Source organism: Rhamphochromis longiceps, linkage group LG23 (assembly GCF_057381845.1).
Source record: "Rhamphochromis longiceps isolate RC_006_pf linkage group LG23, R_longiceps_female_GT1.1, whole genome shotgun sequence".
Classification (NCBI taxonomy): Eukaryota; Metazoa; Chordata; class Actinopteri; order Cichliformes; family Cichlidae; genus Rhamphochromis; species Rhamphochromis longiceps.
The window spans coordinates 44,799,504-44,823,445 of NC_140578.1; the positions used below are offsets into that span (position 1 = coordinate 44,799,504).

The 23,942-nt window shown below is 44.1% G+C and overlaps 2 protein-coding genes across 3 annotated transcripts in view; both read left to right on the forward strand.

The window, feature by feature from the left end:
• Nucleotides 1-23,942, forward strand: part of LOC146642803 (NACHT, LRR and PYD domains-containing protein 3-like) — a 325,246-nt gene that overhangs the window by 229,821 nt on the left and 71,483 nt on the right. Inside the window, exons 7-8 of one of the 2 annotated variants that reach the window (XM_085397188.1) lie at nucleotides 10,501-10,674; nucleotides 11,350-11,820. In XM_085397188.1, coding sequence (XP_085253314.1) covers nucleotides 10,501-10,674; nucleotides 11,350-11,368 — 193 coding nt within the window. In that variant the 3' untranslated portion in view covers nucleotides 11,369-11,820. Of the gene's footprint in view, nucleotides 1-10,500; nucleotides 10,675-11,349; nucleotides 11,821-23,942 lie in introns of those variants that run through there. The other variant, XM_085397187.1, reaches the window with a different exon arrangement.
• Nucleotides 17,149-21,727, forward strand: LOC146642812 (dynein axonemal heavy chain 5-like). Its single transcript, XM_085397242.1, has 4 exons — nucleotides 17,149-17,442; nucleotides 17,510-17,584; nucleotides 17,706-17,795; nucleotides 21,116-21,727. Exons 1-4 carry the CDS (start codon nucleotides 17,242-17,244, stop codon nucleotides 21,350-21,352), a joined length of 603 nt encoding a protein of 200 aa, XP_085253368.1. The 5' UTR covers nucleotides 17,149-17,241; the 3' UTR covers nucleotides 21,353-21,727.

Sequence of the window (23,942 nt, forward strand, 5' to 3'; positions counted from 1 at the left end):
CTACCAGGATTGTGTGGCTACGCCGTGCCAGGGCCCAAGCCCCGCTTGAGTTTAACGGACAACCTATTGCAATATTACGACTGGGCGATATGACCCAAAGTTCATATCTCGATATTCTTTAGCTGGATGGCGATATACGATATATATCTCGATATTTTTAAAGCCAGAAAGTACGAACAAAAAGAGAGTTCTTAGTCAAAGCTGTGTCCCAAATCTCACACAGGCACATTTATTAACATACAGCGTAGATGTACATGAAACAATTACTCAGAAATAAATGATCAGCATTTATTAAATAATAATGCTCCATAAATAAAAGAAAACAATGTTGTTTTTGTGCATAACAAAAAGCTCACAATCGTGCAGTCAAAATGTAAACAGACGCTGAGCATAATAACAAGCAGCTGCTCTGTTCCCAGGTTCTACTGCGTGACTGACAGCCTGGAGTTTGAAATCCTCTTTGTAACCGTGTCTCTTACAGGTGCCATTTATGGTCCTTATACACACTCAATACAGTAATATTACGTTGAAGCAGAGTACGTATCACTCCGCGAGGCTCCTCGTAGCTGTAATGCTCCAACAATCCATCAAGCGGTGCGGCCTCGTAGCTGAGCAAAGTCGTACCAAAACATCTTTTGAAAGGTTTCTGAGCGCCGTGTAGCACATAAAATCGGTTCGAGGTCAGTAAGCACAACCAGAATTCATCCATAAGCCGCACTGTCGATTTATGAGAAAATTACAGGATTTTAAGTGCAGAAAATATAGTTTATGGTTTTCCTTTGATCTTAGCAAATATCTACGCCTCTAATTGGGACGATCACAGATTTTTCACTAATGTCTTTGCGCGGCTCCCCAATATGTCATCACACAATATCATCTTTGAGGGAGACCTAAACTGCTCATTATCTGCTATGGACCACAGTTCACACAAAAGTACACTTAGTCCAAAGTCAGCATGCGTCATTCAGAGCTTTCTTGATCATTATGGGCTGGCTGATGTATGGAGATTTCATAATCCTGCTTCACATCAATACTCTTTTTTTTCTAATGTCCATAAAACATATATTTGTATAGAAAAACGTCTCCCTTTAGTTACAGAATGTGATTATAAGACTCTGGTGATTTCTCCTCTTGTTTTTTCAATGTGTATTTCTGATGCCTGCTCCAACTATCAGCCATGGAGATTCAACTCAGTGTTGTTAGCAGATGAAGAGTTTGTCAGTTACAAAAGGTCTCAAAGAGATTTTTTTTTCTATCAATCAGACCCCAGAGATGTCATCATCAGTCATTTGGGAATCTCTAAAAGCATCTGAGAGGCCAAATAATTTCATTTTGTGCCAAACAAAGTGCAACACTGAAAGAACATCATCCATAAATATTGAGTAAGAACTGGACTCTCATACAGCGAGACTCAAATGCCTTTAAACATCAGCTTATCCTGCTGATCCAAGTCCAACACTGAGTTTGTAAAAACATGTTTGTCAATCATTTTGTTTGGTTTCTGAGGAAAATGATTCAATAACTTGCTGCTAATACACAACATTTCATCATATTTCCTCATAAGCCTCTTTTGTCTGACCATTTGATCCCATTTGAATTTGCAATAAAGGATCCACAGAGTTTGGTGACAATAATGACAGTAGATGTTTGTGTGAAAGTGCTGGAAGCAAATGAGTGTGTGATGTTCTTTCAGTGTTGCACTTTGTAGACGCTCCCTGAGCACTGGTCTCACAGCCAGCTGCACATAGAGACCAGTGTTGTTAGTCCAGGTCAGAAGATGACTTGTTGGAATGAAAATGAGCTTGTAGTTTGTCTGCTTTAATAATGTGACTGGAAAAAGGTGTTGGACTTCAAATATGTCCATTTCTGTCACACTTCACCTTTAAAAGTGAAGCCATGTGGTTCCTGGAAGGAAAAACACGACTTTTTCAAGTCTTTGTCCTGTTTTTATGAGAAATGTACGACTTTAATGTGAAACATTCAGAGTTTTTTCTCTTGTTGTGTTTGTTTGAAGCTGCTTCCTGTTGGCTTCAGCTGTTTGGAGTTTCCATTTTCTAAACTTCTACATTCTGAACCTTCTTCAGCTCTGAACAGATGATGAAACACTGAATGATTTCAAGCACTTTGTCTAATAAACTTACATCTTTCATTCTTTATACAGATTGATGGACTGTGGTTTGTCAGAGATCAGCTGTGATTATCTGGCAGCAGCACTGAAGTCCAACCCCTCCCATCTGAGAGAGCTGGACCTGAGCTCCAACAACAAGCTGCAGGATCCAGGAGTGAAGCATCTGTGTGGTTTCCTGGAGAGTCCAGGATGTAAACTTGAAACTCTGAGGTCAGTCAGCATGTTTTAGTTGTGCTGAGATGAATATGATGTGAAAGTTGTGCTGACACTAAACTGCAGACATCAGGCTGATATTATACTGATCCACACTGAGGATCTTCATGGTAAAGTCTGTTTTCTTCTTCTCTGGTTTAGTCCATTGACTGCAGCAGAACAATGTTCACATTTCAAACAGTGATACTCAACGTATGGCCCGCGGCCCACACGCGGCCTGCCCACCTTTCCTGATTCAGAGAGAGGGGACCCTGATTAACTGTGTAGCTTCTTCCTCACAGTTCTAAGTATCAGACACAACAATGAATAATCCACAGCTGACTGTCTTTAGCAGGTCAAAGGTCACGGCACACAGCAGACAGTCAGAAATATTCTAACTCTGATCATTTATCAGTTGTGACACTGTGAGACTTGATCAGAGGTGTGATCATCACAGCAGAGGCCTTTGTGTCAAAGTCACTGAGGATCAAAAAGAAACACATGAAGCAGATTTCACGGCACACAGCACTCTGTGAAACAGTTTGGAGCAGGAATTCTTGCACATTTACAAACTAACACTGCTGCACGGCATGCTGGGTAATGCTAGCTGCTCAGGTATGGGCGTGCTAACAGCTGTGAGGCTCCGTGGCTGCAGAACACTGAAGAAGAGAAAAGAGAGGTGGAGGATGAAGAAAAGAGGCAGAGATGAAGCAGACGTTTAGTTCCAGAGAGAAGCTGTGTCTGTGTGGGCGGGGCTCAGACAGCTCCGCCCACTCAGTTTGTTCCCTCCTGATTCATCTGCATGTGTTCTGCTTCACACTGCTCACCTCCACCAAAGACTTCACAAACATCTTCTTTCTTTGAGTCCAGTTTGTCCCACAAACCCTTCCAAATCTCCTCCTCTGAGATTCTGCAGCTTCTTGCAGTGTGACTCAGCTGACTTCTGACAGACCACAGACCGGCACAGCATCCACATGTGTCTCCTTTCAAACAGGCTCTTGATGTTTCCTCCCACATCATTCTGGCCTCTCAGTCTCCTTTGTTCTCCAGCTCTGTAGCTCCAGCTGGTGAAGCTTCAGTTTTCCATGTTGGTAACAGTAAACTACAGCCTCTGCTGTCAGCTGGGTAACTAAACAGAGCTGCAGCACGTCTCTGCGGTGGTGCTACATCCAGCCTGCAGACGGCCGTCTACATGTTGTAGTGGTTTACAGTCACCAGGGGGCGCTGTCCCAGCCATGCAGGCAGTGGGCTGCTCTGCTTGTGCTGTTGTTGGTGAAGCTGAAGTGAAAGCGAGAGTTAAAACACTGAACAGTGTCCACTGAGCTTCTCATGCTATTCTCATGCTCAAAGAAGTTTAACAGGAAGGACGACTCGTCCATCAGGCGTCCAGCTGTCCGTGACCGTGTCCACAGCAGAGTGTGACCGAGGCTTCATGCTAACACGCACACATGAAGCTAATACCACCACGAGCAGCTGCTCAGTGGATTTGGAGGACAAATGTCTGCAGCTTCTCACAGGCAGTATGCAGAATGTGGATCTCCACAAAGACTGTGGAGAGCTCGTCCCACACTCTAAATCCACACTTGTCTGCACAAAACTTCTCACACGTTCCCGTCACAAGTGTCTTCTAAGTGAAGCTACCAGGTTCAGGTCCAGCTTGTTTATCTGGAGCTGCAGGAGATGATCCATCCTCACAAAGCAACACAGCAGATATGCAAACACACAACACAACCAAAGGATTCTCTATGCATGTCTGTGGCTGATGCTGCTGGAACGAAGCTGTTTGAAACCTTGTTGTTCTGCACTTTGGGACCAGAAGAGGAAACTGAAGCTCTGTGCAGCGGGTCCAATGGAAGCAGCCAAGCGCTGTAAGTGTCTGCTGTACAGGGATGCTGGTTCAGCTGTGGCTCAGTTTCACAGTGTGACTCAATAAAAGCAGCAGGAAATCAAAGCTTGATGCTTTCATCAGTGTGGAAATAAGAAAGTTTCCTGTGACAGACGCTGGAGCTCTTTCACTCTCAGCTTCACAGTTTCAGCTTCAAACTTCTTCCAACATGTTTCTAACACGGCCACATTCCACCTTAATGGAGCTGATATCTTGTGCATCAGCACATTTTCTAAAGGCAGCGATCACATCTTTAGTTTTGGATGTTTAACTGCAGATTGTTTATGTGTTTATAGCACATTAATTACAGCAGCAGCGTTGACCACAGTGCTGTACAAGAATCCAAGATAACTATTAAAATAACTCCTAATATTAATATCACACATCAAATATCAAATAACTCTCATGCTGTATTAAAAGCCAGTGAATACAAATGTGTTTTCAGAGCAGATTTACAGAGACTGACAGCAGGAGCTGGGGCTGTTCGATAGAACGATGTATATATGATGACCATATGAAAACGTCTATCGTTTCATATCACGCTCTTTGTTTCCTGCTTATGTGTTTGTGTTTTCCAGATAAAGCTTTCAAAATAAATCTGAAGATCCTGTTGAGAGTTTTCAAAATAAACACAATACAGTACTGCGGTCGCTCGTTTATCGAGTTACGTTCTAAAAATAAGTCTCAGAATGAAGTAGCAGCTTTATGTTTTACAAGTATTATAGAAGTTTTAAGGCAGTTAAACCCTCACTGCACACTTTCTACACTTTTCTCAGACAGGCATGGACATTTTCACACTTTTCTCTCTTGTTTAAACAAAGTTCAAACCTTCATAGAAAAATAAGTTCATTATTAAAGAGTGAAAGCAAAGTGTTTCTGAAACGTGTCAAATCAGCCTTTGCTGGCATTAAATGAGCTTCTGTGTGAGGAGCACTCGTCCATGGCCTGGGCTCCTCGCTGTCAGGTAAAGTTTCATAAAGCTTTTGAGTTTTTCTGCAGATAATGTTGGTGTCCAGCACGATGTTCTTTTTCCTGCGGTCACTGAGCCACAAAGCCAAAGCTGACTCCATCCTTACGATGTTCTTGTTGTGGACAGTTACAACCTTTTTGCCTCCTTGTTGAAACTATGATGGTCAGCATCTTCCTCTGCCTTTGGCTGCTACCACAGGTGCAAAACGTCTCGTCATCATTGTTGTTTGTTGGGACAAAACGTACAAACATACAGTGCAGCACTGCAGAGTCACACTGCTGTAAATTTGAACACATTCTGTACTGTACAGGAGACACGGCACGAGATTGGCTGACAATGGTCTACAGCCAATCAGGACGCAGAACACAATGCGCTGTAAAAAACAAAAACATGCAAAATTGCACAAAAAAGATCAGCGAAACAGCGAGGCCGCCAAAGGTGAACTGTGTTACAGCGAGGGACCAGCGTATATGTGGTTGTTGGGACGATAAATGTCTTTGAGCTTGTGTCAGAAGACGAGCTGCAGCTTTCTGGACCAGCTGCAGTCTTGCCAGGCAGGTCCCACTAACTCCAACATATAAGGAGTTACAATAATCCAGCTGGGACGTCATGAAAACGTGGATCGCCCGTTCAAGGTTTTTAAAAGATATAAATGATCTCACCTTAGATAAAAGCCTCAGTTTGAAGAAAGACCGCTGTACAACTGAGCTCAGCTGTTTTTCAAATTGCCGTCAAATATAAGCCCCAAATGTAATAATGCGATTTAATAAAAGAGCTGAACCAGTCTAATAGAGCGCCCTTGATGCCGCCATGCTCCAATGGTGAGGTCAAGATGCTGTGGTCAAGGCAGCAGTCAGATCCAAAAGCACAGCGGAGTCTCCTGATCAGTGGCTGATAAAAGATCATTAAGAACTTTTCAAAGTGCAGTTTCAGTGCTGTGAAGAGCTTTAAAACCAGACTGAAACCTTTACAACAGATTGCAGCTGAACAAATATAATCTTTTACAAAATCTTCGACAGGAAGGGAAGCTTTGAAATAGGCCTGAAATTTGAGCGGACAGAGGATCCAGATCAGGTTTTTAGTACAGGCTGTACAACAGCATGTTTAAAACAGGCTGTACAACACCTGAACTAAGACTGCTGTTAAAAATCGCTAAGATGTCGGAACCGACAACCTTTAAAATCTTTTTAAACACGTGTTGGAACAACATCATTTGGACAAGATGATGTCTTTATAGCATCACATCGTTCCTCCACCTGATCAAACCACACAGGCTCAAACTGATCAAAAACAGCTGAGCAGGTGAATATTTTAGCCCCGGTGCGATCTCGGGCGAGAGTATCGATGATGGCCAAAGGGCAGCGTCCAGCTCTACGGCCGCTGAAGAGCAGACTCAACAGACGCGCGTGATGTGGATCCTACTGCTCTAAAACTGGAGCTTCTTCAATCCATTAAAGAGGACATTAGTACGCTGTTAAAAGAAGAAGTCAGAAATGCATTGAAAGAAGATTTTGACAATATAAGGGCTGACGTGCAAGGACTGAGAAATGAGATCGCTAACAGCATGGCGGCGACGTGCGGCGAAGTTGATGGAGTAAAGGTTACAGTGAAAGAAGCTGAGGATGGGCTGTCAATGTGGAGCGATGAGGTGACCACCCTGCAGTCTACAGTAGAGAGTATGAAGGAGGAGCTGTCTGACCTGAAGGATAAATGTGATGAAGGCAGGAAGCGGAGAGCTAACATCCACATCATAGGGATCCCAGAGGGCCTGGACTCGAGCTCCTCCACGGCCGTATCCGTGCTACTACGTGAAGTGCTGGGTATGGATAAAGACGTTATTGTCGACCGCTCACACAGGAGCCCTATCCTGAGAAAGCCAGCTGGTAACCCGCACGCCGTCATAGCCGAGCGTCACTACTACCAGGATTGTGTGGCTACGCCGTGCCAGGGCCCAAGCCCCGCTTGAGTTTAACGGACAACCTATTGCAATATTACGACTGGGCGATATGACCCAAAGTTCATATCTCGATATTCTTTAGCTGGATGGCGATATACGATATATATCTCGATATTTTTAAAGCCAGAAAGTACGAACAAAAAGAGAGTTCTTAGTCAAAGCTGTGTCCCAAATCTCACACAGGCACATTTATTAACATACAGCGTAGATGTACATGAAACAATTACTCAGAAATAAATGATCAGCATTTATTAAATAATAATGCTCCATAAATAAAAGAAAACAATGTTGTGTTTGTGCATAACAAACAGCTCACAATCGTGCAGTCAAAATGTAAACAGACGCTGAGCATAATAACAAGCAGCTGCTCTGTTCCCAGGTTCTACTGCGTGACTGACAGCCTGGAGTTTGAAACCCTCTTTGTAACCGTGTCTCTTACAGGTGCCATTTATGGTCCTTATACACACTCAATACAGTAATATTACGTTGAAGCAGAGTACGTATCACTCCGCGAGGCTCCTCGTAGCTGTAATGCTCCAACAATCCATCAAGCGGTGCAGCCTCGTAGCTGAGCAAAGTCGTACCAAAACATCTTTTGAAAGGTTTCTGAGCGCCGTGTAGCACATAAAATCGGTTCAGAGTTTTTTCTCTTGTTGTGTTTGTTTGAAGCTGCTTCCTGTTGGCTTCAGCTGTTTGGAGTTTCCATTTTCTAAACTTCTACATTCTGAACCTTCTTCAGCTCTGAACAGATGATGAAACACTGAATGATTTCAAGCACTTTGTCTAATAAACTTACATCTTTCATTCTTTATACAGATTGTTGCACTGTGGTTTGTCAGAGATCAGCTGTGATTATCTGGCAGCAGCACTGAAGTCCAACCCCTCCCATCTGAGAGAGCTGGACCTGAGCTACAAGAACAACCTGCAGGATCCAGGAGTGAAGCATCTGTGTGGTTTCCTGGAGAGTCCAGGATGTAAACTTGAAACTCTGAGGTCAGTCAGCATGTTTTAGTTGTGCTGAGATGAATATGATGTGAAAGTTGTGCTGACACTAAACTGCAGACATCAGGCTGATATTATACTGATCCACACTGAGGATCTTCATGGTAAAGTCTATTTTCTTCTTCTCTGGTTTAGTCCATTGACTGCAGCAGAACAATGTTCACATTTCAAACCTTCAAAGAAGAAGAAAAATCCTCCACTGGAAAATTCACTGTGAAACTCTCAAACTCTTCATTGCACCTTAAAGTCTGTGTGACACTGAAATCCAAAGCAAAATGTGCGTTTGCTTTACAGACAGCAGTCCAACACAAACATACACACATCATCCAAAACACAGTCCAACATCCAAATCTCCTCCACTGCCAGCATGAATGATGGGAAAGAGAAGGAGGAACACTCTGACATTCAGGGTTAGAATGAGTTTCATCAAGCAGACTGTGAAGATCAAAGCTGCATTAGAAAGCTTACATGAATGAATGAGTGGACAGAAGTGGACAGAGATCATCTGAAGCACTTCAAAGGCTTTAAATCAGCACATTTCTCTTTATTCTTTATCAACTCTGTTAGTTTCTCTCAGTTTTCTGTGGAATGAAGCTAACAGCAGGCTAATAAGATGCTGACCAATAGGTTTCTATTAAAGGTTGTAATTTGTATATGAAAAAGTGCTTTGGCTCAGCAGGGATCAGCTTACAGGTAGAATACAGCTGCTGGATGGGATTAGCATGTCATAGCTATCTACCAAACTGCTAACTGGGGGATTTCAGGCCATCTATGGATCATTTTTGCTAACTGTTTATTCAGCTTAGGCTCACAGGGCTGCAGCCTGTGCCCTAGCTGTCATAGGGCAAGAGGCGTGGTCCACCTGCACAGGTGAGCAGTCCATCACAGGGCCAACAGAGAGCGACAGAGAAGCACTCCCTCACATCCACACCTACAGCCAATGTAGAAGCACCAATGAACCTAAGCAGCATTTCATTGGACTGTGGGAGAACATCCAACCTCCACAGAAAGGCCCAGCTGACCAACAAGCTTCAACCTACAACCTTCTTGCTCTAAGGCACTAGTGCTAACCACTTTTGCCCATTTCAGCCCAAATCCTGCATCTTCCTGTTTCTGACTCCAGGCCAGCTCCACTAACACTTTCTCATCAGACACTGCCACCTAGTGGAGGAAGTCTTAGTTCCATTTGAAGCTTCAGATTACAGTTAGTTCCTTTACAAAGAGGTGGAGGTGGTGGGGCCACAGCACCATCATCACTGAGTGCCATAGGACACTTAACCTTTGTTTCCATATGCTGGGAACTTCCTGTTGTTCCAAGGAGGACTGGAAAATGTGTGAAAATCTCCCAGTCAGTTCCTCACAGCACACTTCAATCATTTCCCTCCCACAGCATCAGGACCAGGGCTTTTTCTCTCTTTGGTCCCACTAAGAGATTTCCACACAAACACCTCATCAGTGGGACTCTCAGAGCTACCAGCCCTTTGCTACAATCACAAAGCTCTTCATTGAAATCAATGATATCAAAGCTGGAATCAAATGAGTCCAAGTCTTCTGCTGATTCAGCATCACATTCATCTTTGCTCCTTGTTCTGCATCCCCACCATGGACTTCATTCCTTTCCAAGCCAGCCTTGAGTGTCCTTTATTCAGCTCATCCTCTGCTTTACTTTTACACCTGATTTTAGCTGCTTTATCTCTCTTTCAACAGGTTTCTGTGCCTCAATCTTTTTCTTCTCTCCCTCATAACAAGACAGCTTCTTCTGCCTGAGAACATGTTGGAGTGATTTACTAATCCAGGGCTGCTTATTGGGGAAAATACTTCCTGTTTCCAAAGTAATCCCCATTTTTCCCAGAAAGAAATGTCAGTAGAAATCGATGATCTAAGTGAGAACATGAGCCTTTCAAAAGTCCCAGTGGGTGCAGTCAAAGCAGTCCCTCAGTCCCAGTATAGAGTCTTTGGTCCAGACTGGAACAACTGTGTGCCCAGTTTGAACTCTCTTCAGTGCTGTGACCTGACAGACCCAGAGGGGCCATCACATCACATTTAGAAGCTCCCCTGATGGAGCCACAACACATGTCCAATACTTAGTCTGTCTTGTTGGACCAACTGGAAGAAATGATTCAAGGACTTAGTCACAGAACAGAGATTCAAATCTCCAAAATCCAACTGGCTGCATCAGGACATATAGTCTGAAACTCTGCACAGTTTCCTGTTTGAAGCTGCTTCCTGTTGGCTTCAGCTGTTTGGAGTTTCCATTTTCTAAACTTCTACATTCTGAACCTTCTTCAGCTCTGAACAAATGATGAAACACTGAATGATTTCAAGCACTTTGTCTAATAAACTTACATCTTTCATTCTTTATACAGATTGTGGGGCTGTGGTTTGTCAGAGATCAGCTGTGATTATCTGGCAGCAGCACTGAAGTCCAACCCCTCCCATCTGAGAGAGCTGGACCTGAGCTGGAACAACCTGAAGGATCCAGATGTGAAGCAGCTGTCTGATCTTAAGAAGAGTCCAGACTACAGACTGGAGACTCTGAGGTCAGTAGAGTGATGGAGTGAGTGGGTGGTGCTGTCAGCAGTATTGTACTAAACACAGTCAGTATGAAACAAAGATCCAGTGTTTCCTGTAAAGCTGCAGCTTCTCAGTGAAGCTGTGAGAGGAGAACGGTGACAGGCTTCAGGATTGGACACAAACACTTCCTGTTTCTCACCTTTATGGTCACCATAGTAACGGCTGACATGCTCTGATCAAACACTGTCAACAGCCAATCAGCTCTCTGAACAAAGCAGCACGCAGACCAATGACTGCATTGATTTCCAAGTTTAAAGCAGTGAAGAACACAGTCTGTAGGTGAGGAAGAATTTAGTGAGAGCAGATGTTTGGATGGAATTCCTCCAGTTAACAGCTGGAACCGTCCATCTGGATTGTTGGGCTTGTTGTTGGGGTTCCTACAGAGCTCAGAGTGGACACACCAAGGTTCTTCTAATGAATGAAAGTCCAAACTCAAACTAGGAGGGAAAAACATTTTCAGCAACTTCAATAAAAATCCAAAGATTAGAAAAAGTGAAGCAACAATGAGTCCTAGTACAGTCCCAGCACTGACGTCCCTGCTGCTCTTTATACTGGATGTGCTGCATCACTGACTGACAGCTGATGAAGAGTCTCTGGAAACACTCGTTTATCTCCTCTGCTCTTCCTCCTTCTCTCTGCAGGTGGAGGTTGTGGCATTAAACAGGACGGTGTGTGTGCTGAGAGAGGAGCAGCTGTGTCCTGATGATCCAGAGAGGTTGAAGCAGCAGCAGCTTGTGTGTAGAGACGCTCTGACTGGGCCATGTTACTGGGAGGTGGAGAGGAGAGCTTCATCCAGCAGTGACTGACAGAGGAATGAAGTGCAGATGACTGTCAGTGCTGCAGAGTGAACTGCTCTGAGAACAGCTCCACTGTCAGACACAATGTAGAGTCCAGCATCAGCCCTGTGTGTCCCTCTGGATCTGACAGAGGATCATCAGTGTATCTGGACTGCTCTGCTGCTGCTCTGTCCTTCTACAGTCTCTGCACAGTCTCTGTCTCACTCTGGAAAGATTTTACAACTTGTTGTAATTACAGAACATTAATATAATATTCAAACATGTGATCTTCTCTTTATTTCTGAATCTTTACCAAATAAAGAAAAACCAAACTAACAAACAGAAGCTGTCGTGTCCTTTTTCACCACATCTGTGAATCTTTTCTGTGTTTTTCCTCTTTTCCTCCTTCCTGCAGCTCCATCTTCATCATTCTGTGTCCAGTATATGTGAACACGTCCAAAGCATCTGAGCCTCATGTTACCCGTTTGTGTGAGTTACGCCTGTCGTTGTGTTGTGGTGTATAAATAAGGGGCAGGAGACAGCGCTGGATCTCTGAGTTCTTTACTCTCAATTTCTGCAACATCTGCAATATATAGAAATGCAAACCTGTGAGCTGTGTGTGTTGTGCGTCTGCTCGGCCACCTCTCCTCCGGCCATGCTGGAAGCAGCTGTGCGTTTGACAGTTTTATCGACTCGACAATAATCGAACAAATTAAATGTTCAAAAATATCAACTTAAGCACTTCAAAGTCAACAAAAAGCTTAAAACAATGAAATAATATTTCACTGACAAAACAACAGCTCATAAGAACGATACACAAAATAATACAGAAACAAACAAATAAAAGTTATTAACCAGGATCCATGTTTTTGTCACAAACACTGAATCAGCTGATTCACTCTTTATGTTTCTGAGTTTGTTTTGTGATTATAGTTCTGGTTTCTGTTTCTGTGTCTTCACTGTGTCCCACGTCTCCTTACTTTGGACTCTGTGTTATATTTCCTGTTTTACTTTGACAGTCCTGTGTTACTGTTTCCTGTCTCGTGTGTGTAATTGGTCCCAGCTGTGTTTCCCTCCTGTCTCCCGTTCCCTGATTACTAAACTGCGTCCACGCCGCCGGCGCTCCTCTCCACAGCTGGATTCCAGGATTTCAGAGCATCCAGCTGTGGTGAGTGATGGAGACACTTTCTCTGCTCCCTCAGTAATCAGGACAGTTTATTGAACATCAGAGGACATAAAGGACTGTTTTTCACCTGCCCGTTCTGAACCTGGACATTAAAGACTGCTGGCTTCAAGGACATTAATCCCAGTGTCAGCCAGCCAATAACAGCCTGTGTTTTTCAGCTCTTTAGGAGTCAGAAATGAGAAAGACACAGACTGCTAACCTCTCCCTGCAGGAAATAAGCTCCGCCTCTTCCTTTCCTGTATATGAGTGATTCTGACATGAGACACAATGAGTTTCCTGTTTATTGTGACTTAAAGCGAGCAGCAAAGCCACTAAACTGTGTGTTTCCAGCTGAAGCTGCTTTTTGTGTTGCTCCCACAATCCTGTCTGAAACAGTCAGTGAGGAAAACTCAGTTTATGCTTCCAAGCTCATTGTGAGAGGGCACATTGTGTTCCTGCAAGTGCTGATTTTGTCTGCATCCCTGAGTTTAGTGAGCTGCCTCCAAGGACTTGTGAAGCCCAGTGTGTTAAGGCTGCATCTCCCAGATGTTTCCACCTTTCCAGCAGAGACGATAAATGTTCCCACAAAGGCTCAAAGACGGTTTGATTTTCTGAGTGTTGGCCTCAAGAGATTGCTCAGTGAGCACCTGAGTGTTTCTGGGACATCGGACACTAACTGGAACTTCAAGTCTGGTTCTGAAGCTGCACATGCAAAGACTGTTTCTGGTTGTAGAGACCTGGCTGTTCCAGGGATTGTAACCTCCCCAGAGGCTGAGCTGCTGACCTCAGCTGACTCTGGAGCCTTGAAGGTAACTAAGTTTGCACCGCTCGGGTGAGCCATCTCAGCTGCAACAGCCTCCACAGAGAGCTCACGCAAGCTTACCCAGCCTGCTGAGGATTTTATGCTGCTGCAGCCCAAAAGGCATCCTGAGCTGGCTGACTGCCACCCACAGCTTCAGCTGCCTCAGCCAGGGGTCTCCACACCTGCTGGCCCTGCATCTGCTCTGACTGGGGGCTCCGGAGAGCCGCGCCAGCCATCCATCTCTGCTGGGGCTCCTGTTTGAGAATGTAGGAGTGTAAACTTCAAATATCTGCTCGGTTTGTCAAGATATCACATATTTGCAAAAGTGCTCTGACGTTTTTGGAGACGTCTGTTACCCACCATCTGGATAGCTAACCGGGAGGTCGAGGGTCATTAGAGCCGGCGAGAACAGCGGACTCCCGGCACATCGTTTTTGGACCCCCACGGCCTTTGGCTGTTCAGGTTTAAACATGATATATAAGTCACTTAGATCACGTAAAAATGTTATCGTTTGGCTTTTTTCAGTGTTGTTTGTTTGGTTTGGCTGAAGTTACAGTTTTCACACAGCTGAATAAACGTCAAACAGAAAAGTGATTAAACAGAAGTGTGAGACGGTCGAGAGTTTACTCCTGTGTCCTGTTAGATTTTAGACAGCAAGGAGCAGACGGCTGAGTTTATTAAACTCCACCGAGACAGCGGTGACGCGGATCTGAAGGCCAGACCGTCACAGCCGCTCACTTCCCGCCTACCCGACCTTTGGAGGACCCGGCCCACGTAGACCTTGAAGGCCGGGTCCTCAGGAGGATGCAGCCTGTGAGTTTGGACACGCCATGACACATGATGTTCTACAGCTGATGTGTTTAAATGAGCTCTACAGGTGAACAGACTTATTAACGTTACCAGCATAATAAACTGTCCTGTCACTGAAGGTGTCTGCCCAACAAGGACGTGGTGCTGAATGCATCCAGACCCCTGCTGACTGTCTTTGCAGCTTCGGTCAAAGGTACAGTGTCCACTGTGACCCTGAGAGCAGGACACAGCCAGAGGTGAGTCAGCAGTTACAAACTAAATGCTGCTGACATGAATCAAACTGCTGGATAACCCACTGCTCATGAAAATGGCACCTTTCTGTTGCTTTTTGAGATTACTGAGAATATTTGAATTGTGACTCAGATGGCAGATGCAGGCTCTCAGCCTCCAGCTGAAACTTCCAGTCCTCCCCCAGCCAGAAGCTCTGATGCTGGGCTGAGAGACTTTGATCCTTCCCTGGATCCAGAAATCCAGGAGGGAGAAGGAGAACAGGACCTCCTTCCTGATCTGGAGAGGCCTGAGGGAAAGAAAGATGGAGCAGACAGAGCTTTGAACAAATCCAAACCTCCTGAGCTTCACCTCCACAAAGGTGCAGACACTGATGCACAGATTCACATGTGACACCTGCAGCGTCCAGCTTGTGCCGCTGACATTATCTCCACTCTGATACAAGCCTCATTCACTCGCTCACACACGTTCATACAATCACCTTTTCCTCACAGTCACACACATGAATGTAATGAGGGGAACTCGGGGTTCACTGTCATTCCTCAGGATCCTTTGATATGCAGACTGGAGGCTCTGTGGATGAAACACCGACTGTCTGAACCACTCTGAAGTGTTCATGATGGACTTCATCCTGATTAACACTACAATACTTGTTAGAGGCCTTTTATATGTAATAATATTCTTTTCCATTAAAGCTCTGAACATTCTCACTCTTTCTTGACCAGGTGTGACAGGTGAAGGACACCGGCGAATAGGAGGACAGAACCTGAGAGCCATTAGTCACATGACTTCAGCTGCTGCTGCCTCACCAACCACTGGCCCCTCGGTGAGTCTAGAGTTACAGCAGTGACCACAGGAAGTGCACACGTGTGATCTAAAGCTACATGTGGGCCTGTGACCATCAGTCTTCTCACTGTGGTAGACGGGTTTGTGAGTCCCTGTGATGCTGGGAGTGTCCAGGACAGTCGCTCCTGATCGGGTCTCTCATGGAAAGCTGGTCCCAGGAATTCCTGGAAAATTCCTCCACAAAAGAGAACTGGGAACATAAGTGCAGAGTGACAGAGGTGCTCAGCAACCCTGCTGTTATATGGGAATAGAACCAGAATAGTCGGCAACCACTTGAGTTAAGTTAGCCAAAGAGATGCGACTCAGACTGACTTCATCATGTTGGCAACGTGTCTGCATTGATAAACTCCAGTTATTGACAAATCAGAGAATAATTCCAGTCATTCAGAGACAGATTGTGATTGTTTGGAGGATGTAATCGTTTCCCTTCAGGGAGCGTGTTGGACGCTCAGTGTCCGGGTGATTAGCTGATGCAACTACTTAGAATCAGTTTGTGAATATGAAGAAAATCAGTGCAGTCACTGGACAAACTCTGATTCTTCCTAGTTTCACTCTTGTTTCAGTCCAGTGTGACTGAGGTGGTAAAAAATGATCTGACTTTTAGCCACACAGCTGTCTGCTAGAGAAAAAGCCTTTGTGCACAACTTTCTTAAAGGCAAACGGCACCATGTTCACTGCAGCTGCAGCAAACGCAGCAAAGAGTGAAAGTTGGACTGAGAATGTTGTGACTGTTTCATGAGAAAGAGCAGGAAAACAAGCATCACACACCCAGACACAGTGCTGGGATTAGAATTAGACTTTAGAGCCAAATGTAGGACAAAAGCTTTAATATGAAAGAGGAAAACCCAACAACAGCCAGAGCATGAAGCTCAAAACTACACCAATCACCAAGAAAGCTGACAGGCCTGTGACACGTCAGAGACGCCGTTCAAATCATAAAGAAGTTGGTTTATTGACAAAATGTAAAAAACCAAGATAATCAAGTCAACCTTCAGTTTCGAGCGAGTAGACCAATCAGGCACAGCAGCAGCTCTAGAATAAGCAACAATTTGATGTATTACAAACAACCTTTCATATACACACATACATATGGCTCATATGCTGTTTAAAAAGGGCTCAAAGACCCAACAGATTACACAAAGTACAAAAACACTTTCATTCAGACAACAGTCAGCTGTGCACGAGACAGAGAGCCGACTACAGTTAGTAACATGGACTCACTTTGTTTCAGACACGACACAAAGTAACACAAAGCCACAAAGAGCAGAAACATCAAAAAGGAGGCAGAGCAGCAGCAACTCTCCATGAGCTGTGAGGCTAACAGCCACCCACACTTCCTGTGATGCATAATGAAAACAACATTAACCTGAAGGATGATAACAACAGAAAGAAGTCTAAGCTAACGTTACACAGCACTCACACAGCGCTGACTGTACAGGCCTCACACAGCTACGACCTGCATCCACAACACCTGATTCTACTGAACACAAACAAGTTAATGATATATGAGCAATCCAGGGAAGGCTTCCAGGAAGGTGAGGATCCAAAGACAGCTCTACAACAGCATCAGTCAGCAACAATGTTACTAATCACTGACTCTTTCATCCTTTTATACTCAATCAAAAAGTGCTGTGTTCACATTTGTTTCTGCTGAAATCCAGAGACTGAAAATGCGTCTTTTTAAAGTTTGAATAAACTGACTGAACTTCTCACGAGTCCAACCGTGAGGAACACTTCCCCCCATGACACATCACAGGACAACGTCTCAGTGGAGGGGGGACAGTAGCTCAGTTTAGGCAGTCACTCTCAGAATCGATGCCTCCAGTCAGGGTCAAACGTGGTCCTCAGAAACCTGCAGATGTTTGGGCCAAGCTCTCACTGGTCTCTGCGTCTGTAGACTGAGCTGATGTTTCTCCAGGTGTCTGGTAAAAGGACGATGCTGCTGTCCAATGAGGCGAGGAGAGAAGTAGCCAAACAGGCGAGAGCCGTGAAGGAGGAACGGCGGGCAGCTCTGGATGCCCGACATAAATACCTGATGAGCAGGCTGGCAGACGCCGGCAGCCTGGAGGAGGCGGCGGTGGAAGACGCCATCGTCTCTGATGACAGAGTAAGTTCAGAGACGTGATCCTTCCTCAGAGTTGAACCTTTGAGTCATTAATGTCTGATTCTTCCAGTTCAGTCTGATCCATGAATTCTTTGCTGCAAACGGATCCAAGAAGCTGATTTTCTTCTATCAGGATGTCAAACAGGTAACTTTGATCACATTTCAATGACTGACACATGAAGGTCTAACCGCTCTTCATAATCTGCTGTCCTGTTTGTTGCACCGTACTTTGTATTCATATCTTTTAATATCTGCCTTTCTCCCAGAGTCTGTCCTCCCGTCAGTCTTCCTTTGTGGACGCATCAAACTCAGCTGTGGCTCAGAGGAAACTCTTCCTCACTACGGGGAACTCTGAGGTTGGCTTCAGCTTTTTATGTTTAGTTCATGTGAGAATCACAGAAAAATGCTGATATGAGTGGAAGCTTCTGCTGGGAAATTGGCAAAGAGCAGATTATTGAACAGCGAGGCAGACAGTTCATTTCAGTGATGCCAGTTTATTAGAAACGAGGACTGTGGGGCTGCTGGAAGTCAGGACGGCCGTTCTCTGGATAAACCTGACAGCTGAGGTGGAGAGCAGGATTTATCCACAGACGGCTTCTTCCAAGCAAATGTCCTGAACACACCTGAGCTGAGGGTTACACAGTGTGTCCTGTGTGATCTCTGCTTTATGGTGGTTGAATCTCACAAATGTGACCATCAGACCTGACGACTTATTTGTGATGTTTTCATTAAAAATATCCTGGGTGAGGTGTTTGGGGCCTGTCCCATGAGGAGGAGTCTCCAGGGCAGACCCAGGACACACTAGAGAGGTTATATCTCTCAGCAGGCCTGGGAATGCCTCAGTATTGTCCTGGATATGCTGGAGGAAGTGGTTGTTTAGGGAGGTCTGGGATTCTCTGCTTAGACTGCTGCACCTGTGACCCGGGACCAGATAAACAGGAAATGGATGTTTGAAATTCAAAGAAATCCTCTTTTAATAATGAGGAAAAAAGACAGCAGGAGATCCATTGCAACTAACAAAACACTTCAAACACATCAATGCATCAACTTTAATCAACTTCATTTGGTTCAAATGAAGGAATCTAACAAAGCACTCACTAAAATGAAACACCAGTTAGTTTCCCGAGCTCAACAGGTCGAACACCTGAGTTTGGTTTGCGGTGCAGTTTTTATTTCTTCTAGATAACTTGGGTTATTTGCACAGGAAGGTTTTTTAAATGTATTTCTTAAGTACGATCTTATATGGGGGTTGATTTTATAGCATAACAGAATAATGTAATAACTCTAATAGAGTATGAAACATTTGCAGAATGAAGTACAAGGTGAAGAAAAGTCAGAACGTCCCTATTTGAAAATACAGTCTCAGAAGGTCAGAGATGGACAAATTCAGCTACAGAAACATGTGGCCATTTTTTTTAAAGCCATAGAGCATATTACAGACGACACAAAGAGCAAACACTGTAAACTTCTAACCACAGACCTCACACAGCTCACACACGTCAGAGTGAAGCTGTCATTTCCTGAAGCTTCCACACGAGAGAACTGGCAACAAGGTGGAGTCCTCATGGATCACTAGCAGAGAAATGTGGGTGGGTGCCAGACCACATGGACTCGACTCACTTTATTTCATACAAAGGAGCAGACTAATGCTGTCATCCTTAAAGACTAACTAGAAACAAGCAGTGCGCTCGCATCGACTCGACTTGTTTTGCAAGTTTGAAGTGAGATGGTACTTTGGAGTCAGCCTCCCGAGATGATGGCTGGCTGGTTTTTGAAAAAAATCTCATATTTATACAATGAGCAGCAGACTTTCCTGACTTGCAGAGGTCAACGTCCTCCTCAGTCATGCGCCATGAGTGGCACAGATACTATTCATCAAATAACTAACATGGCCTTGATTGTTACTCCAGAGACTTATCTGCGATGTAGCTTTATAGCATTTTCATTAGCAATCGTATGATTTGTGTTACAATGACCTTTGTGGACGGGCCCGGACCCCCAGGCCTCGTCCGTGACGCCGACGGTGAGCGCAACGTTTTTGTTTTCTTGCGCTTAAAATAACCTGATCAGCGTTCTGTGGACGGTTTGTTTACATTTCTCACATCTGTGATTGTTCACCCGGGTTGGACACGAGCAGAGAGGGCTTTCAAGATGAAAAAGCCAACGTGAAACTTTAACAGACGACAATTGCAAGTTTTCCAATCAAATCTCCGTCACACCCTTCCTTGACCTCATCACGTTATCCACCTTAGTCAAGGAACAGTGGTTCGGGAAAATATGCATTTGTTTTTTGGACCAGTTTAAAACGTATCTCAACTAGTGATGTGCGGATCGATACTGAAATATCGATTCCTCCGATACCCGTCATTGTGTCCGGCCCCTTGGCGTGCACACTCACAACAATGGCTGAGCGTAAACAGAGTCATGTGCAGACGTATTTTACCTCCACGAACAGCTGAGACATGGTTTGCCATACATGTGGCAAGAATGTGAGGTGTTGTGGTAACACCGCTGACCTGGTCAAACACCTCAGAGTGAATCATATCACAGAATATGACGAGCGTATGTTGAGGCGAACTGAAGAGGAGGAGAGGGAGAGGTGCTGCCAGGGCGAGACAGACGTCTCTCACGGAGTCCTTTAATGCTGCAGGCAGGCAACAAATAGCCACAACTTCAGGTTTTTCATTTCTATATGATAATTCTGCATCATTAAGTGATAAGAACAAGTAATCTGATGTCCTGTGATCATTACGACGCTATAATTTGAGATAAAATAAAAGATAGAGTAAAAAAATAAGTTTTTGTTCAGAGTATCGTATCAGATCAGTGTCGTCGATACCACCCTGAATTTTACTTGGTATCAGATCGGAAAGGAAATCAGTGGAAATCAAATCCTGCTTCTACAGGTGTCCAGTTCATTCACTCTGACCCCTCCAGATAAGCGTTGCCAGTTCTCACTGTGCTGTAGATCACATTTTCTTGTGTTTGGGGTTATAACGGTTACTTTTGAGGTCTGTGTTATAAAGAAAGGTTAATCCTGAATTTAACTGGAGAAGACAAATTCCCACTGCGTGGTGTAGTGCACAGCCAGGCATTCTTTACATTAGTTCGTTTGACAAAACCAAAAAGCCGAAAGTATTTACTTGGAGTTTGGTTTGATGAAATAAGTGCCAGAATCAGTGAATACAAATGATTCCAATGACATGAAAACTGGTCGAAGGACAAATCCCTCAAGAAAAGCACGACTAGCACATTAAGTGTTTTTGTAATCATCATCATCTCTAACACCATGCGCACAACAGTGATTTTGTTACAGAACACTAAGATAGTAAAATCTGGGAAATGATGATATTTCTTTCCAAAACTTCCTGTCTGGAAGACATTAAAGCTGCTGTGCCACCTGCAGCTTCTTTCAATCTATGTTATGTGAATATATCTTTTTCTTTTTGGGTTTGAACATCCATTCAAACTCACTCTCTGCCTAGCAAGTGTCATTCCCTCATTTCCTTGGGGTCCAGCTTCACATACGTGGCACTGAGCCTTTTCCTTTGTCACCTCTTTCTGCTACATGCCTAGCCTCCCAGTTTCTTGGTCTATTTTCTTCATTTCGCTAACTACACTTCTTTTTCTTTGTAAATCTCTTCCTTCAAATACTTTCAAAATCACTTCTGTGCAGAGAAGACGTCAAACCCCTTCTTGGCAGTTTATCTCAATAAAGCTGTACTATCCCAGCCATCTGGTAAGTCTTCCCTACTACCCAGAGCCTGTTTATACTCCTGCATGTCTCTGCCTTCACTCACTTCCTCTTCTTGATGTCCAAACTCATCCTTCAAACTACCATTTGATGCTGCATAGCTGCATTCTCCCTGACACCTCCTTGTCTCCTGTCTTTTTGATTTCACCTTCTGCATAATATTTAGTTGCCCTGTGTGCAGCTTCCTCCACTTTCATATATTTCTACAAGTTCCTCCCTGTTCTTGAAGTATGTGTGCACCACGGCCATTTCCACTTGGAAAATCTGCCCCACATCTGTCTTTCTAGATTTCTCTCCTAAACACCACACCTACCCAACACCTCATAACCTCTGTTCCCTTCACCTAAATGTCCATTGAAGTCTGTGTCAATCACCACTGTAGTATGTGGTCTCTTGCACACAAAATGTGTCTACCCTCCACCTCCATAATATGAGTCCGCCAGCCCTCCCATTGCCAGTCAGAGTCCATAACAAGTCAAAAACATAAACAGCTCGAACGTATTATTTATTTAAAAGAGAGAGAGAGAGAGAGAGAGAGAGAGAGAGAGAGTAAGAGAGAGAGAGAGAGAGAGAGAGAGCTCAGTTGTCCTTGCTCTAGCATCAAGAGTCAGTGACTGGCTGTTCACTGCAGGCTCAGCAGTCCAATGGCCGATCAGCAACACTTTAAGTTTTGTGTGCATTCATCATGTGCAACTCTGCAGAAAGTCTCATGTCAAGGATGTGTGGACAGGGGGGCTATTAAAAAGTTCCAGTATACAGAATAGAAAACCATCAAATGAATGAAATAAAATCTGTTGTCACAGTGGTTTTTGAAGGAACAATTACTTCACAGATGGACAGCCTCATTATATTTTAGTTAAACCTGATGATACACACTTCACGTCACCCTAGTTACATGTTTTTATTTGCCATGTGTATGTTATCCAAGGGAGGAAGAAAATGAAAAAGAAAACTTTTGATGTGTCCAGACATTTCTTCACATCAGCTGCCAGCAACCAGTTTCAGCATGTACAACTGTTGCAGTAAGTGTGCTCATGCAGACCAACTATGCTGGTCCACTGTTCTTAATGGTGCTGCATGTTGAGAAAGAAGTGAAACAAATGTTTTGTTTAACAAGTCCACTAGTGTTAGAATAACTTGGCATTTCCAATCTGTTTCTGCTGTAGTTCAATGAAAGGTTTCAGTTACTTAAGTTTGAGAAAAACCAAAAAAAACGTTGGTCAGCTTCCCTCAGGGTCACTCCACGGTTGATGACATGGTCCACTATTGTAGCTCTGATGTCATCAGCAATTCTATTTCTTACTCTTCTTACCCGTCCTCTCCCCCCTCCTCGTCCTCCTCTTGCTCCTCCTTGTCCTTGTCGTCCTCTTCATCCTACTTCTTCACCTCCACGTCCTCTTCCTCGGCCTCCTCTCACTCTTCCTGCTCCCTCCATTGTACTCCACACACAGAGCTTACCTGTATCATAGTGCTTAGGCTGATTGCAAAGTGAACTAATTATCTAAAAAAGCTTTCACATGTGGCAGTGTGCCAGACAGTTGACAAAATAGTGTAAATAATGGCCATAAATGTGTATAGTTTTGCTAGGAGTGCGTTGATCATTTGGAAATTGAGTGCAAAGCAGTGAGTTGTGTTTACAGTTCTACAAAAAGAGTGCTGTGCAGTGGATTGTAGCTACAGGTTTGCAAAGTGTGTGTTACAAAATGGCAAACTGAGTGCAAAGCAGTGTTTGTGCTTTTAGTTTTGCACACTCAGTGAGTGGTTTTGCTATAAGTATCAATAGTTTTAGGAATTGTGCTGTAAGAATCACAGTTAGGGTTTAAGCATTCAGAAAAACCTGTAATAAACGCACACGCATGCGTCTTCAGCATTACTGGGTTTCTGCAGCTCCTGGTTTCCTGTTTAATACATTCACACAAGCAATCAAACGCTATGAATCGTTCCACAATGTTTGCAGTCACTTTTCTTATCCCTCCTGACTCAAGAGCATAAAGCGATCTACGTTAGCTCTGGGAATTCTGACGGTCGTTCAGTAAATCTTTGTTTAATCTCTTTATTTGCTTTTTGGAGAAGTGAAGGTACAAAAACCTCGTCAATCAAATTTGCTTCGGTGGACAGAAAACAGCCGTTGTAGACTGTTTGGGGTTACCTTTTATAAGTATTGAATTTTCAAAAGTGAAGTCAGTTCTTCTGACCAGGTTCAGACCAGGATGAACACAAGTATGATACTGGACCCACTAGAGAACTGGTCCCAGCTGTGGGTTCACCTCCTCCTGCTGAACTCATAGGACAGACTCTAATGTAGCATCACGTTCATCGGTCACTCCTGACCTCCTGTGAAGCATGACGGATGTGTAATTAATGACTTCATTATTTGGGGCATTATTGCTCTAAAAATCATATTAATAGTATTATTATTATTGTGCTTTAGGCTGCACTGATAACGCAGAGGTCTCTTCTTCCTCTGGGCTGTTTAAAGGGCCAGTTTGTCCAAAGCTGTGTATATACCAGCTGCTGTCAGGCTTCAGATGTCTGCATTAGTCCACAGTCCACTGTTTGTAAGCCATTGCTTTACTGCAAAAGTTCCCATCTACTGTAAAGAAATGGAGATAAGCAGGCACATAATATGAAAAGGCATGCTGTAGCTGACTTTGTCTTTTCTGATCCATCGGTTTGTGTGGCTCTTTCCACAGGAGGGACCTAACCCACACTTTATTTACTTATATGATAAGTTTAGTGGAGTGTAGTG